Below are 17249 nucleotides of genomic sequence, written 5' to 3' on the forward strand. Positions count from 1 at the left end.
CTTTTTTCCGTTCCTGAAAGACCTTGAAACTCTAGTATGACGTTTTCTTGTTCCAGGTCCGACTTGGCCTTTAATTAATTAAAAATTAAAAAGAAAAGAGTAAATCCCATGTCGAATCCAAACCATAAAGGACAAAATCGTTCTATCTTTTTTGTAGTTCTTGAATAGTTTGCTATGACTAGAGCCACAAAAGCGTTTGAATCCCAAAACTATGTCATTAGATCTTTAAATTGAATCTTTTGAATGTTGATAATCCTTGATATACATTTGTATTTCTATTATTGTGTTGCACTGTTGGAGAAGCCTGTGAGTTGTTCATCGACATAACTACTCTGTAGCTAAGTTTCGTATGACAAATAAAGAACCTTGAACCTTGTATGATCTGATGGTGGCCTTAATTGTGAAAGAAAGATGATGACATACTAATTTGTCAGTGTGTTTTTATTCATGGTTCAACCTTTCTACAAAATTCATTAACTTATTTTCAGATGATGGTTGTTTTGTGGTGCCTGGATATAAAATGATCTAAAATGTGACTCTTTGGTGTATAACTCATGATGTGGAGGTCTTGACATGTAATCCTCGTGCTTCCAACAGATGGCGCTGTATATTCAAAATACAGTTGAAATTTAAACGGACAATCCAAACAAGTGTCATATACAGACACTGAAGTTATCCTGCAATACATAATCATTTTGGATTCAAATACTTAATACAAACAACATTTGACTAAACATTAAATGTGCCACAGATAGCTTTGACCAAAATGTAAACTCTTTTTTCTTGTGTAAGGACGCAGGAATATTGTTTATTTTTTTCAGATCAGAGATACTTTTTTAAATTCTAATAATTCAATATTGATACAGAAAATGAATGAAACCGACAATCAAATACAATAGCCCTCCCATTAGTCATCCAGTTTCCGGATAACAACATTTTTAAATAAATCAGTATACAAATACACACATTCTATATATTTTAAGAAACCTTTCCCAACTATCAGTTTTTTTCATTAATAACGTAAGACTCCTTATTGAATTATTGATACATATATTATACAAAAGTTATTATTGCTTACTATTAACATATGACTTTACAGTTGAACTGAACTGTGTGTGTGTTGAGCATTGACCCTGCAGCTGTTATAGCTGCACAATGCCTTGGCGTGTGTGTTTTTATGTGTGTGTGGGTATGCGCGCGTGCTGAAACAGTGATGATGGTGCAGCGTGGAGCCGTTGACCTCCCCCCGGAGGAGTGGCTGACAGGAGGACGGTCCGGCAGCATGCTGAGCGCAGTCCCCGCACAATGCCTCAGACTAACTTCCCCGAGCTGTGGAAGTAGACTTCTTTACCTTCATGCCACCGCAGGGGTGACAACAGAGCCACACACAGAGCACCAGATCAGACCTATAGCGGTAAGTTGCTCCACCTTGAGATTTCCTGCATGTGCGAACAGGCGTCTTTCATGAACATAAATCACCATAATATGAAATCCTACAGCGTGCTTTGAGCGACTTTATGTCACTTTTTAATAGGTTTCATGTCATGCTTTCTGCGTGGCCTTTAGTTTTGTTGAAGCAATTTATCACACGATTAAAGGGTGGCGTGTGCATGAATGCACACCGGGAGCGCGTTTTGTTTTGGCTCAGTTGTTGCGTGATTTATGACCCTGCTTCAAACTCATGTGTATACTATTAAGAGCCTAAACATCTGCAAAAAGTCTGATAATTTTCAGTAAAGTATCCTGAAATAAACAGCTCACGGGACTTGCAATGGTCCACAAAGAGTGTTTGCAATTTGTTGTGTCTGTATTTTACCCTTTTAAAATTAGACTAAATCAGATTTTTGGCAGACCCATATTTGGTCAATCTGTCACGTGCTGAATGTCCTTCAGAATGTTGCTTTCTGATGGTTATATTGTGGCTTAAGAAACTTTCATTTGAGTCAAACTATTTGGTTGTGTCGAGGCTCTGAGTGTGCATTGATTCCACAGAAAGCAGAGATATGACATGTGTTTCTTTGTCAGGTCAAGCATCAGCAGCCGCTCCGGTGAGCCGCTCTGTTCGGGAGATTTATCACACGCAACCTGACGAGATGAGCAGCGCAAAGAAGTAAGCGACTTCAACAAGCTTTGCAGGAGTGGTGTACACGGAGCTGCTTGACATTTAATACATTGAATAATGCACACTTGGATGTAAAAGAGCACACACATCCTCCGGTGCTTAATTTAAGGAAATACATGATTAGATATGATGTGAGCTTGAGTGGTTCAGTAATGTGCTCTGGCTGCAAGAAGACGTTTCAAATATTGCTTCTGTGACAGGATATGCTGAAACTGCTGTATTTTAAATCTGACTTGCATGTAGCTGAGAAACCACCTTTAACTAACCAAACAGGGCTGGGTATTAACAAATCCTGAAAGGTAGTTTATTAACAAACTCCAGAGAAGATCATTACAAGTTTGTTAAAGTTTAAACGTGAAGACATGAACAGATATGTAATGGCTTTAGAACGATCCAAGCCCTGGAGGTAAACATACTTGCAGGTGACCCTGAACACACCGTGCTCTGTTCGTTTCATGCTGCACAATCTCAACTGTGATGAATCAGTCAGCATCCCTGTGATCCTTAACAAGTATCAAAGTGAGATTTTGATATTATAGGCCCTACAATTTTTGGTTATTATTTTTATTATTTCATTTTGTGAACGTGCTCTGAACTGATGTCCCCAATGCATTTAGTTTCTCCGGGGCACATTTTTTCTCAAGTTGTCATGCCAAATTCAACTCTAAATCCACATTTTATAGGTGATATATTTTTTAAACAAATGCAAGTTTCCTCCCCGATGAGAAGGCAGTTATGTTGGTTAATGTTTACTGAATATATCAGTTGTTCAAATTCAATAAAACGTATTAACGGTGTATACTAGATTGTATTTAGTTGCAGTAATTGTATTATTTTGTACTTATAGTGGTAAAATGTCTTTAAAAAGTAATTCAATTTATACTTAAAACATGTGCAGATACCCTGGTGAGTGTATATTGTATTATAGAGTTAAAAAGGCGGTATTGCATCTTTTAAAGAAGACTATCAAAATGGCTTAAGGATTTTTTTCACTTAAGTGCTGTCAGTGTTCCAGGTACACGGCATCAATGTGACTTTGTGTTTTTGTGATTGCTTTTAGAAAACTATCAACAAAATGTTGCCCCTGCTGAATAATTGTTTTATTTCTGATTTCAGGATAGTAAGCAGGTTGTTGTTGGACAATATGTATTGTTACCCTAATTATGCTGTTTTATCTAAAGACAAAAACGGAAAAAAGCAGGAATTCATGAAAGTGACTAAAACCAGCAATATGACATTAATTCAGTGATTTCAAAAGAGCTATTTGATGTTTGTCATCATGATTTAGAAACCATGATTCCAGGATGTTAAATCCCAGTTCAAACCTGGCCTTTCCCATGTGATCCACATTTATTTAGAGAGAGCAGTGGGAAATTTGTGTGACAATTACCATGTCACAAAGCTTTGCATTTCTACCTCATGCACCATAGTAACTTCTGTCAGACTAAAGCCTGGTGTGGCTATCATTAAACAAAAACTGTAATTGTTTATTGTGTTCAGAAGCCCTTGGAGGGGTTCAGGTCAATGAGATATCCGATGACATTCTGCCTACGTTGCATGAGGGATTTTCTAAACTTGATTGGAGTACAGCATACTAGATACACATTCACGTTCGTATCTCATGCTTTGACTACAGTTGATATTATATACCATAATAACACAGTCGGGATGCCTGAAGGCTGTTTGATGTTTCCACGGTTTGGACGCACAGCCGCCAGTTTAGCTTGAGTACAGAGAACACACTCACCTCCTCACACAGATAGTAAATGTAGGCTACAGGCAGATTACTGTACGCCCTACAAGGACAGGGAGACTGATAACATATCTGTGGAGTGAAATATAGCAGCTAATAAACAATCAAGAGTGCAAAGTAACAGCTTGTCAAGGTTTGATTGCTTGTTAGAAGGTTGTTTGATTGATTAGATATTGATAGTCAATACAGACATAACTTAAATTATTGACCGAAGGGAAAATCCACCCTAAAATACTTTAGATTCTTAACAGCGCATTGGGTTGGTTGTGTTATTTGCATGCTTTTTTTTTTTTACCTTTTTACTTATTTTCTTATGTTGCTCTTATCCATAGGAGATAAATAAATGTTAGATTGAAATATTTAATGTACTTCTTTAAGGGATTTTGATAATTAAAATGAATTCAGTGATCTAAAACAGAACAGGCAGAGTCAGAATTTAACATCCAAACTTCGAACAAGTCAAGATCAGTAACCAGTCCTGAATGAATCAAATCATAAGTAGAAGTACTGTATAGTTGATATTGTTGTTAATGTCATAGAAATCAAAATGCCCTTTTGCCTGATTATATGTAGACTTATAATAATAATAATAAAAAAAGATTACTCTGATTTACGCCGTGTAATTGTCAGAGAAGCATCAAACATTTGACCTTAACCCTAACACCTGCGTTTTCTTTTGCATTTTGTGCAATTAAATTCCTTAATTGATGCTTTGTGTTGCAAAGTACACAACAAGATCAGCAGCCTGCAGAGTAAACACACATGTACAGATTTGGCCTCATCACTGAGTTTGTAGTCATATTGATTATTTGCTGGTTTCCTGTTAAAGCCATTTCATGCACACATTATTAAAATATGTGATTGAATAATCCTTTACTTATGGTATCCTATATTCCTTGAGAAATATAATACTCAGTGAAGAGTTTCTTTTATCCCCAGCTAATACACTCTTTTTTGCAATAATTGTTGCCCTTGTCGTTTCCTTCTTTTACTGTGTTAAGTTCAGTGTAGAAATACAACTCTGGAGCAGACATGTGTGGGGGTCAGGCAGAGTGGAGTTTGGCCTGTTATGTCCATGATTGTTCCATAGGTGGCAATGGAGGAAGTAGGAAGGGCAGTATTAGCAGGAGAGCTGCTGAAGTCCAGAGTTGAACTGCTGTGGAATCATGGTGTTGTTTTAAAATGCTTTACCAGACCACCCAGAGCGGGAAGAGTGACACATCAAAGTTAAACTATGATAAGGTGTGTTTGAGTAATCAATCAGATTACATTGACCCAGATTTATTAAAAATACAATTTCTGTAGTGACAGAAAAAACATCTGATGGCATTTTGAATAACATTTTGGATTTTAAAGAAGTTAACAAGTTCAATTTTGGAGTAAATAAACCAGATAGCGTCAGTATGTTCTGAAATTAACATATAAAACTTGAGCTTTAACTTTATTTCTAGAATAATTGTAGTTTGTGTGGTCTAAAAATCGTACAACTAAAGACAGCAAGTGTTGCATTGTTTTCTTTTCTTTCTTTCTAAAAGTATTGATCAGGGAGTTGTTTGTTCTCACATAATCTGCACATGTTAATCAGAAACTCTGATTGGCACTTCTCGGATTGTTGCTAACAGATTTTGCCTCCTGATTTTTCTTTGTTAAATTTCAAAACAAGACACTTATAAACTAAATGTAATAATATGTACAACATGAAGATTAGCATGGCATTATGCAGAGAATGTCTACTCGTGGACGGAACACTCAATCCCCACCAGCTGGAGGAATACTGGGTGTCCCCCTGCCACTCTGCTTAGCCCATGTCGTCCAGTCAACTTTGACCTAGAATGGACTAAGTTGGAAGGTATTAATGACATAAGCACATCAAATGCATTTATCACTCAAATTTAGGGGATTATTGGACACAGATACAACATTTAATTACTAGCTAATTAATTAATAACTAATTAATTAATAGCTTGCACATTCTTTTTTTATTGTTGTTTTTTATATATATTTCTTTTATGTCTTGTAATTGCACTGTAGAGGAACCTGCGATCTAAGTTTTCATACAATACATAACTACAATGTAGTTGTGTATATGTTATGATAATACAACTTGCATCTAATAAAACAGAAAGTAATTCTTTACATGCAAGTGGACAAACACTTCTCTAACCAACACTCAAGAAAACAAGTGTTGAACTCTCGTTAATGCCGATTTCAGATAGTAAATATTTCTCTGAGCCAACACCAGAAAAGGCTACTACACTTTTTCTTTTATTATGTAAGTTTACACATTTTAGTTTTCTCTCACAACAAGGAGATTCTGCTATCTACTGTTAATTACACAAACAATAATTAGTTGTTTTTTTACAATAATCTTTTTTGGATTGCCTGGGGCCGTTCAATAAGTTCATACCTTTTTATCTAAATGTGAAATAAATGCATTGCAGACACACTGAAAATGTGCTTAAACCAACACAGAAAACGCACATACTAACAGTATAACAACGTTTAATGTATGTTCAAAAATATTCAAGTCGAATGTCTATTGTTATCAAGAAATGACACTAAAGAAAACAAAGATTTATGCAATCTGTCCAATCCAAATCATCCAGAGATTTAAATCTTCAAAATTGACCCAAAGTCTATCAAGAACAAATATGGATATTTCCTGGTTTAAACTGCAATTGTTGTCCTGAAATGATAGAAATTGACTCAGCATCCTCAATAACGCCCACAACCACTTCAAAATTGTTCAAATCGGCAAAGCCATTTTTAAACTATTGTTCCTAAACGCTATATTGGTAAATCATGGTAACTAACTCAATGTTTTTTCCTCACTTTATCTGCAGTTGTAATCATATGCAGACTCTATGCATTACATTAATACACACAATGTTGACAATATCTATTTCTTTTAACTGCACATATTTTATTCCATTCTATCTCAATGTAAATAATGCTATATTTTATTTTACTATATTTTTTATTATCTTTAATGTTATTATAGTTTTCTTAAAATAGTTCTCTATCTGTGTTTTGAACTTTCGTTTTACTTTTATGTATGCACCACGACACCAAGTCTCCTCGTAGGTTGACACCTACGAGGAGGGGGGGGGGGGGCTCCCACACACCGTCCTGCTACAGGCTTCTGTGTGTTGTCACTTAAGTAAAGCCGGCGTAATCCTGTAAGGGAGGATGAGTAGACAGACATGTGATGCCCCACTTGTTCCTTAGATGGAGGGTGGTGGAGAGGGGGCTGGCAGGCATTACCAGCCAGATGGAGAGGCTTTGTAGTGTGTGGGCGTGTAGCTGATTAGACACAACACTAACAGATACCTTTTCAGATTCCTACTTCCACTTCAATTAAAACACCTTGATTCAGAGTCGTACGGTGTGGATATATCTCAAAGTTTTAATTTGTCAACTTTTCTTTTTTTTGCGTATGGCCAGCGCCAGTCCCTTTGGTCAATACGCTCTATTAGCAGAGACTTCCTGTCCTCTCCCTAACCCCCCCACCTCCAGATTAAATCAATTACATCCTACCTATCGACTGCGCACTTTGCCCTCCTCAAGGACGACCCACATTCTCACACTTGAGGGTAGTTTAGTCACAGGGGAGCAGATCTCAAGGTGCTATCTCAGAGCTGCCAGGCAGTCCCATAGCGTGTCTGTCAATGAGTCTGTAACGGGTGGAGATGAGCGCCACCAGCAGCACCAGACTGAACGCAAATCCAAACTTACTGTATCCGAATGAGCCGAGGAACTATGGAGCCATGTTGTCTCAGGAGGAGAAGTGTGAACAGTCTTTCTTCCTCTTTTACTACTACAGGATGGAGGATGAGGCGGTGCTGGACCGGGGGGCGTCCTTACTCAAGCACATCTGTGACGAGGAGGAGGTAGAGGGTAAGTTATCCTGTTCCTGTGCATTCAAATGTCTCAAAATGTGATTTGAAGAGGTTTATTTGACCTACCAAATAATATAAACTACAAAACAATAGTAACTCAACTCGCAAAAAACAACAAAGGTGGTGCATTATAAAACCTTTACCAAGGTTTAGCCTCCAACTGAAATATTTGTTTAGTACCTTGAAGAAGTTCCTCAGACATAACTGAGTCTGCTTAACAAAAAGTACGACCTTAAGCTAAGCAATTATTTACATTTCTGACGCTTTCTTTTATTTTAAACAACTCACCTCGTCTGAATTGATTTTAGAAGCATTCATTGACATAAACAGGAAGGACTTTATCTAGCGTTTTTTAAGAGTGCCACATTTCTGGCCCTTCCTGCACGTACACAGTGACGCTCACCTGTTAACGAGCTGGCATGAGAGAGATGTAGAACACGGAGCATGACACCTTGTGTTTACCTCACTAATCCCCGTAAATACCCTCAGGACAACAAAGAGGATACAAATGCCGGTATGCTCATGTCTTCAAAGATTGCCTCCTGATAAAATGACAATTGTATTCTATTGGCATCTGTATAAATTGATTAATGCCACCAGAAAATAGCCAGTAGCATTATTCATTAAAGTATAGATCTCTATTCGACAAATGAGTGATGAGACAATGATATGTTTCTCCCTTTTTTATAAATGACACAACCAGATAAGGCATATATATTTATATATCTGTGGTGCATGATATCAAGACAATCTAATTTCACAATATTTTTGACCAAATATTGATATCAGTATTATGTCGATATTGTAGGGTTGACCATACACAAAGTATTTACACAATGAGAATCTTGTTAAATAATCCCCAGTGATGTGGATTTGATGACTAAGCAGGCAAAGGCCAATAATAGAAATGCTAGAACAGTCTGGTAAGTTCATGAAAGAACATTGCTTTACTGAGACATGCAGCCTTTAAAACCACCAAAGGAAGCACTTACCATATCCAAAATGTAACCTGTTAGACCCCAAGCCTATACAACATATAATAAGTACCCTGTATCAAGATTGATGCAAAACAAGTGACATTTGACCTTTTTAGAGAGGTTTAGCAAAAAAGACTCCACCTCTGAGGTGATTTGGGTGGAAATTAGCATTTTTACCGTTTCTCTGGAACCCATTGGTCGATTTTGGTGATTGACATCTCTTTCTGACCGTTAGAGCCAATAGAATCGAAGGGGAGTTTTCACATAGACACCAACGTTAACACAAAAAGGTGGGGGCTTTGCGCATGTAGTTTTGCATGAGAGCAGTGGTTGCATTAGACTTTTTCGTTGTCCGTCATTTTGACGGACAGGATCGTAAAATTTCCGTCATAATCCATTATTATCCGTCATTTTATTTTTCATGTTTTAATGATGAGATGAGACCTATTTAATATTTATGTTTGGGTACTGAGCAGCAAATGTTCATTCATTCATATTTTAATGATTCATACAGAACTTTTAAGGGCATGGAGAAAAAAAAGATAAACAGAGACACCGACCGTGTGGTCACTTTTCATGTCAACACGAACATGAATGATTTATTTGTTCCTGCACTGACAGCAGAGGGGGGCTGAGGCTGCTAAAAACACCACGACCATTGTGCCTAAACAGGCAAATATGAACAATGCTATCGTTTTAAACGAGACAATTACAATCAAAATATGAACAAAAAATTTACAAGAACAACTCAATTGACCTGCTGTAGCCTAGCCTGAACGCTGACTTCTGCATCGTCGTGCACCCTCGGACAAATCCGTTACTCATCTTAGCTTTTCTACAGATGTCTTCCCTCCTCAGCCACTTAAACTCTTGCTCCCACTGAACCCGGTACTCCCGCTTGAACTCCTTGCCACTTACTTGCCCCTCTGCCGCTGGCTGAACATTGTCAGTTTTAGTCTTACTGGTTTGTCCTTCATCCTCCACCGCATCAATCCCTCTTTTCACCTCGTTTATCCACACCATCACAATTACTGGACTTATTAAAAAAGCTTCGGACGATCAGCTGCCGTGACATTTTGCGATTGCTAAAGCCGGTTAAACAACGAGGTAATCAACGAGGTCAAAAACAAGAATAGACAATAGCTACTTAATATACACACACTCGCCACCAACTGGACAGGGGTGTGAATTACTACATAATAGTAACAGACTACAGTAGAGTACAGTAGATTGCCCTCAGTCGACCTGGCCACTAAGGATGTAATATAATGTGGGCCGCTGGTGGACATTTTGGCGCTGTTCCGAGTTGTCTTCTAATCTGTCAAAATGACGGACTGCTTTCAGATTTTTCCGTCATTGTTAGAAAAAATCCGTCATTGACGGAAAATATTCGGTTAACGCGACCTCTGCATGAGAGTGAAGCTATCTCTCGCTCTGACATCTGGAAATGGAAAAGCAGGTTTATTGCTTATGGATTATCAGAAATCATTTCAAAGGGACACAGACACATTGGACTAACCTATGGATTAACTTCAGCAGCGTTTTTATCGTTTGAATGCCATTGAAGACCACTTTTGACCAGACAACGACCATGGTAGGCCCTGTTGCCGGTTTTAGCTACCTAGCGCCACATCTTTTGATGTCTGTTCTTGTTATTACCTCCGCAAGTTCTTATCATAGAGTGATAATGTATGTACCAAACGATTCTGTGTCATCTCACGATGCGAATCGATGGGTTGGATGTGCAGAAAAGATAAATAATAAGGGTTTTACGAGTGAGTTTCTGTGCTGTAATCTGTTAGCATTTTACGCTCGTTGCTAATTCAGAGGCTTTCAGTTTTTCAGCATTGTGGGTTTAAAAAAAAAAAGATCAGTTAGCTGAGTTTCTTCCAGTTACATGGACCTAAAACATTCATAGTTTATTACATCTTAAGAAGCCCTCAGACACTTTTGCTTGCAGATGTTGTGATTTCGGCCCCTTCGGCGGGTCTGTGGGGTTTAAGAGGGAAATAACATCTCACATCATGATATTGATATTATATCGATATCATAGCCCTATCCTTAAATAGATTGGTAAGTTTTTGTAGCAACTTTATTACTTCAAAAATGTTTTATGGCAGTGTTTTGGAGTGACAGCTTTTATTTCCATTTATATTTATTTGTTATGCCCAAAACTCAGCTCATTACAATTTCAGTAGCCCTCAAAGTCCCCTCTCCCTCATTATGCTTCTTGTTCGGAGCAGGGCTAGGTTTACATGGTGAGGATTTTATTTTGGGTAATAGTCCAGCAGGTTAAAGGGCCTGGCATAGTGACAGTTTTACCACCAAAGAACTTCATGGTTTGTTTTGTTTTTTGACTAAAGTAGTCAATGGTTACACACCATTTCAATACTGTTTGTCTTTTTTGGCAAGGATAAAACCCAGGACAAAATGAGAACACAAAGTTGAATTCCCTCTGAATGACAATGTTTGTTGTTTACTAAAACATCAGTTCTGTCCGGTCCCATTAATTATTAGATTACACTTTATAAGCAAGCTTGAATGCCTGGCAACTTGTTTATGCACTGAATAGAAATACATGTTAAGCATTGGCTGTTTAAAAGAGTTTTCAACACAATAGAAAGGTTTTTTAACTTTAATGTAATGTAAAACATGCAAAACCACTTGTAAAAACACTTTAAATTAACTCAGTTATCTACAAGCTTGAAATACATATAACAGGGTCAACATTGGAATTTTCACATCAGTCCCTCATGCTGGAGGACAACATTTTGTCAGGTGTCACCTCAGCTTGAACCCTGCCTCAGCCTCTCTAACTTCCTGTTCCTAACCAGCATCTCAGCTGTGACTGCATGTGTCCTTGACTGCTGACTAATTCTCTTTTTGGAGTCTTCACTGTTCAGTCTCTTCCCCACTGCTCGCTCAGAGCCCACAGCTTGACTGATAATAAGAACAATAAGAAGTAAGATAGCTTGTCATTTCACACATTGTACAAAATGAAAGTCTGGAGGATCCTTAGCTCACTTAATTATCTTTTTCTGATACTGATTAGTTTGTGGTTTCACTCAAGCCAAGATGGATCATTTACTTACGCATGCAAATAAGAACTCTGGTGTGACCTTAGGTGACATGATTGTACTCCATTGATGTACACTGAACATTTTTCATGTGATGAACTCAAAGATCTAAAACATTTTCTATATACACAAAATAACCATTTCTCTCAAATATTGTTCACAAATCTGAAAAAATCTGTGATAGTCAGCACTTCTCCTTTGCCGAGATAATCCATCCCACCTCACAGGTGTGGCATATCAAGATGCTGATTAGACAGCATGATTATTGCACAGGTGTGCCTTAGGCTGGCCACAATAAAAGGCCACTCTGAAACGTGCAGTTTTGCTTTATTGGGGGGGTCTGGGGGGGTCCGAAAACCAGTCAGTATCTGGTGTGAGGGGTAGGGGTAGGGTTAGGTTGGGGAAGAGCACAGGGCTCCGGAGGTGCGTGGTGCACTGGCTCTCGGTAGATAGGTGTTTAAGAAAACATTAAAAACCTCTGTAAACATAAACCTTATAAAAACCCTTTTAAAAGCATCATAAAAGCTCCGTAAGGACACGACCGTTTCAAAAGAATGGTTAAAAAGTGCAGAGCGGAGCTGGACCACGGAACGGCGGCAGAGTATGTTAAAAAGAAGATCTCCCCGTCCCAGGTTCTCTGGAGGAAGTGTGTGCGTGTGTGCGTGTGTGTGTGTGTGTGTGTGTGTGTGTGTGTGTATGTGTGTGTATGTGTGTGTGTGTGAGTGTGTGTGTGTGTGTGTGCCGATGTTTTTACGTGTGTGTGCGTGTGCGGAGCTTGTCCCAATGGAATCTGTAAAAGACCCTAAATGATAGGGGGATCTAAAATGGCCAATTTAAAAGTGATTCCAGTCCTATTAGTACAGTATAAGCCATGCATAAAAAACATTTAGAAGTGTAAGTGAAGTTAAAACACAAGTGCAATGATAAAGATACAAATAATTAAAACAATCTCCCCAGTAATATTAATTTAAAAAGTAAAGGGAGTGTTAAAATTAACTAATAATAATAAAATAAAGGAAGGCACACCGGGTTAGTAAAATCGTGTAAAATGAACTGGATGTCACTGAAAAACAGAAACCACTAAAATCAAGGTCGGGTAAGTTTAAAAGATTCCAAAAGGCAGATGTTTTTTGGCTCTGTTTAATTAAAAGGGTAGCAGGTAGGTGAAGAGTTTCTCTCTGCGGGTGGTCTTCTGGCCTCCAGGTAATAAATTCATTTAAAATAAATATAAATAAACAAATAAAAGCCTCCCTCCTCATGTGGCTTTGATCATTATCAGATAAAAACATATATACATTACAAATATAAAAACATGTAAGAAGTAATAAAAACATAAATATGAACACCATTAAGATAGATAAGATAGTGCTAAAAACATGCGATAAAAATGTAGCACACCAATAAAAAAAGTCCAGATGAGGAGGATCTATAAATAATTAATAAATAAATATAAGTGCTAAAATGCGTGGAGGGCGGATTAAAACAGGCTGACACACCCGCAGAGAAGGGAATTACAATCACCCATCTGCAGGGGAGAGACCCTGGGGGGAGAGGAGATCACACAGGTTATTAAAGTTAATAAAACATGTTTAAGTCGTGGGAGGCGGACCCATCAATTGTATTTTTCATTTAGTCTGCCCGGGTCAATGGTGCCCAGGCGATGGATCCACCTCCACTCCGCCGCTCGCCTCTGGCCCGTGATCCAGCCGCTACTGCTCTTCAGGCCCATAGACTTACATTCTGAAGGCCATGGAGTTTAAAATGGTTGTATAAAACGCTCGTGCCGTCCCCGTCTCTAATTCTATATTGATGTTGTTTAATTCTGAGGCTGATCTCATTGCGCGTTTCCCTCACATAGAGTCTCTGGCAGGCCTTGCACCTAATTGCATAAATAGCGTTTTTTGTGTTAGGTGTCAAGGCCTGCCGTACATTGCTCCCCTCTCGAGAGAAGGGATTGAAAACGTGGGGGAGGCGAACGAAAGCAACCTCAGACACTCGAGGCGCCTCCCTAGTTGTAATGCTTTTACTCAGTTTGGTATGGACTAGGAGGTCTTGGAGATTTTTGTTACGCCAGTTCGCCATTCTAAGGCAGGCCTGTGCAATAATCATGCCGTCTAATCAGCATCTTGATATGCCACACCTGTGAGGTGGGATGGATTATCTCGGCAAAGGAGAGGGGGGGTCTGGGGGGGTCCGAAAACCAGTCAGTGTCTGGTGTGAGGGGTAGGGTTAGGGTAATGTTGTGAATAAAGTGGCCCATGGTGGTGGTGGGGTTATGGTATGGGCAGGCGTATGTTATGGACGACGAACACAGGCCACTCGATTCACAACATTACCCTAACCCTAACCCTACCCCTCACACCAGATACTGACTGGTTTTCGGACCCCCCTAGACCCCCGCAATAAAGCAAAACTGCACGTTTCAGAGTGGCCTTTTATTGTGGCCAGCCTAAGGCACACCTGTGCAATAATCATGCTGTCTAATCAGCATGGGATGGATTATCTCGGCAAAGGAGAAGTGCTCACTATCACAGATTTTTTCAGATTTGTGAACAATATTTGAGAGAAATGGTTATTTTGTGTATATAGAAAATCTTTTAGATCTTTGAGTTCATCTCATGAAAAAAAAAAGAGGTATAGCTAATTCGGACAAAAAACTGTCTCCCCCCCACTGATCCAAAAGTATATTTTTAAAGCCATTTAGCATTAGCATGCTGCTAGTGCTGCGTGGCCGTATGCCATCCTCCCCACTGGTCTGGTCAGGTCCCAGCGGCGCGGTTACTGGGGAAACTGGCGGTGGTGTTGCCTCTCCTCAGAAATCTAGTGAGCTAAACAAACCTCCCGGCATACACCATATTTTAATTCATTCAGTGTGTGCTTACAGGCAGCTCCAAAAGAAGTTCTTCTTCCAAGCAAAAAAAAGAAGAGGAAGTTGCCTCACAAAGCTGCTCTGGCAGTGTGCAAATCTTCCTTTCGAGCTCCTTGACTCGACTATTTTTTATTCTTTCTCTGTCACCCTCCTCTCTTTCTCTTACATCCTTTCTTGGCTCGTTCAACCTGTGCAAGCATCTTCATGCTCTGCTTTATTGCTCATCTATCAGCCCGAATAGCAGCGCCGTCTTTCTTTCTGTCTGTCTATGTCTCTTTTCTCTTTTGTTGTTCCTGTCCAGCCATCTGCTTCTCTTGTAATGCCCACTTTCTGTATGTTAAGTCTGATCGCTTCATTGTTCGACTCTGATATTACTTAATGAACCACTGTGAAGGTAAAATGTAACAATATGTTGCGTTTTTTTAATTCCATTATGATCTCCTCATATATATCCTAAACTATATAATAATAATAATAATAATACATTACATTTATAAAGCGCTTTGAGCACCAGGAAAAGCGCTTTATAACTGTAATGTATTATTATTATTATTATATTCTCATAAAGACAATCGGATTTCTTATGCTGTACTCGACAAAGCCCTTAGGAAGTGAGCCAGGCATCAAAGCACATTTTCTTAGTGGCCTAACGGTGCTACTACAGCTGTCATGTCAGTACGTGATGTCATTTTATATGCCCAAAACACCTTATCCCCATTTGTTTACATTGGCAAGAAAATGTCTGTAAATCAGTTGCTGATTGTTTTTTGCTATATCAGCTACTCAGGTGGAACACTTGAACAACCCTTCTTCAAATTGGTTCCTAAAAGTTGTTAAATGTGCTAAAAATGTTGATGCTCCAAAACTCAAATGTAATGTAAGTGGGCCTGGTTTCCACTCCATTTCAGTTTGGTACACAACATGACACATGCCTTGACTTGACATGCCGACTTAGTGTGGCATGTTAACAATGTCCCACGTGTACTTGCAGCATTGTAAAAATACAGACACAAATATTTTCCACATGTCATGGTTCCAAAGGGGAAAAGATCCTCTAATAAACTGTCTGAGCTTCAGCATCAAGCTTGCAGTCTCATTGGTCACTCGCACTTTCCTCCATCTTGGCAACACTTAATTCGCAGGATGTTGCCAGCTCAAAATATTATGCAGCATCCCACATTTTTTCTTTCACACTAGAAAAGTGTCAGGATGTGCAGTATTCTCTCATCATACAATGCCTTTTGGAAATGAAGGAGCTGCCCAGAGCTTGGAAAAAATGTCCCTTGTCCCTGATATTTGTAATGTTTTAATATTTTAATGAAATTGGGAGAAATAACTAAAAACATCACAGAATCATAAAATAAATCTCCACAATTCCCCCAAAAATCTCAACTTGGAGTTTTGTTTCTAGGTGAATCTATGTTTTGATGCCGTCGGGGTTTTAGCTGTGTACGATTGATCTAGCGCTTTTATGTTATCCCATAAACATTGGATCGGTGGCGTCTTTGTTGAACCAAAAGCCAAGGCTGCAGCCCAGTAGTGTGGGTGATGCGGGTCTGTCTCCAACTGTTTTCTTCGGGATAGTTCCTCTTAATCTGTCCCGTGTGACGGGGAAAAGTTACCGAAAAAGACTGATTGCGGAAGTTATAGTAAAATAATCACCAAATATTTGTTCATACACATCTTTTATATATATTTCATGGCTTGAAATGCATTTAAATCGCATCAGCTGATGCATTCATATATTTTGATAATGTATTTAATTTTTGTATTTTATAAGATGTAACAAGCAAATCGAAATGCACAATGTTTTATCGCCATTAGAAATCAGCAACTAGCATGCTGCTCTCTTAAAATCTTATTTTTATTGTTTATTTTCAGATATCTTGGAGAATTAGTTCTCATTGACATCAATGGTATAAGCACACTACAAACTGATGTCTGATATCTAGTATTTAACAACTAGCCAATATCTGCTCAGTGTTTTGGTTTCATTTACATGAAAACCACATTGAATTCCATGACTTACAATATCCCTTCCCATTTTAGGTGAAACAGCTCAAACCTTTTTAGATCTGTCATGTCTATAATACAATAGCATAGCTTTGTATCCACTTTGGTGTCAGTGAATTTAAATGAATCCTAAAAAAACAGGCATTGTGTAACCATAGAATAATGGCTGCTGTTGTTCTTCAAGAGAAAACATTGTTTGTTGTGTTGAGGGTTTCAGCCACTTCCTGGTTGGGTCATGTGCAGTGCTTGGCTCAGCGTTACCCGACGCACTCCAAAAGGAGACGTTTGACTGATAGTATAGAGCCTTTTGTTTCAGCAGGACGTTTGATGTTTACCCTGAAAGGTTGCTTTTAATAGCCTTCCTCTACTTCGGAAGGCAACCTTGTGGCACCAAAAACGTGGTCAAGAATGTCAGTTTCAATACAGTGTCTGGGTAACCGTATTGTTGAAAGAAAAGTACACAGAAATCATCAAGAGTTATTGATTTATTATAATTTACTTGAACTACAGTATGACATTACTTAAACTAATAAAGAGCA

The 17249-nt window shown here is 38.6% G+C and overlaps 1 protein-coding gene across 2 annotated transcripts in view; it reads left to right on the top strand.

Moving 5' to 3' along the window:
• The first annotated feature begins 1269 nt into the window (after positions 1-1269).
• slc4a4a (solute carrier family 4 member 4a) overlaps positions 1270-17249 on the top strand; it is an 87254-nt gene continuing 71274 nt past the window's right edge. The window contains exons 1-3 of one of the 2 annotated variants that reach the window (XM_071204337.1): positions 1270-1414; positions 2026-2110; positions 7699-7772. In XM_071204337.1, coding sequence (XP_071060438.1) covers positions 2094-2110; positions 7699-7772 — 91 coding nt within the window. In that variant the 5' untranslated portion in view covers positions 1270-1414; positions 2026-2093. The remainder of the gene's footprint in view (positions 1415-2025; positions 2111-7698; positions 7773-17249) is intronic. The other variant, XM_034090524.2, reaches the window with a different exon arrangement.

Source organism: Pseudochaenichthys georgianus, chromosome 9 (assembly GCF_902827115.2).
Source record: "Pseudochaenichthys georgianus chromosome 9, fPseGeo1.2, whole genome shotgun sequence".
NCBI lineage: Eukaryota > Metazoa > Chordata > Actinopteri > Perciformes > Channichthyidae > Pseudochaenichthys > Pseudochaenichthys georgianus.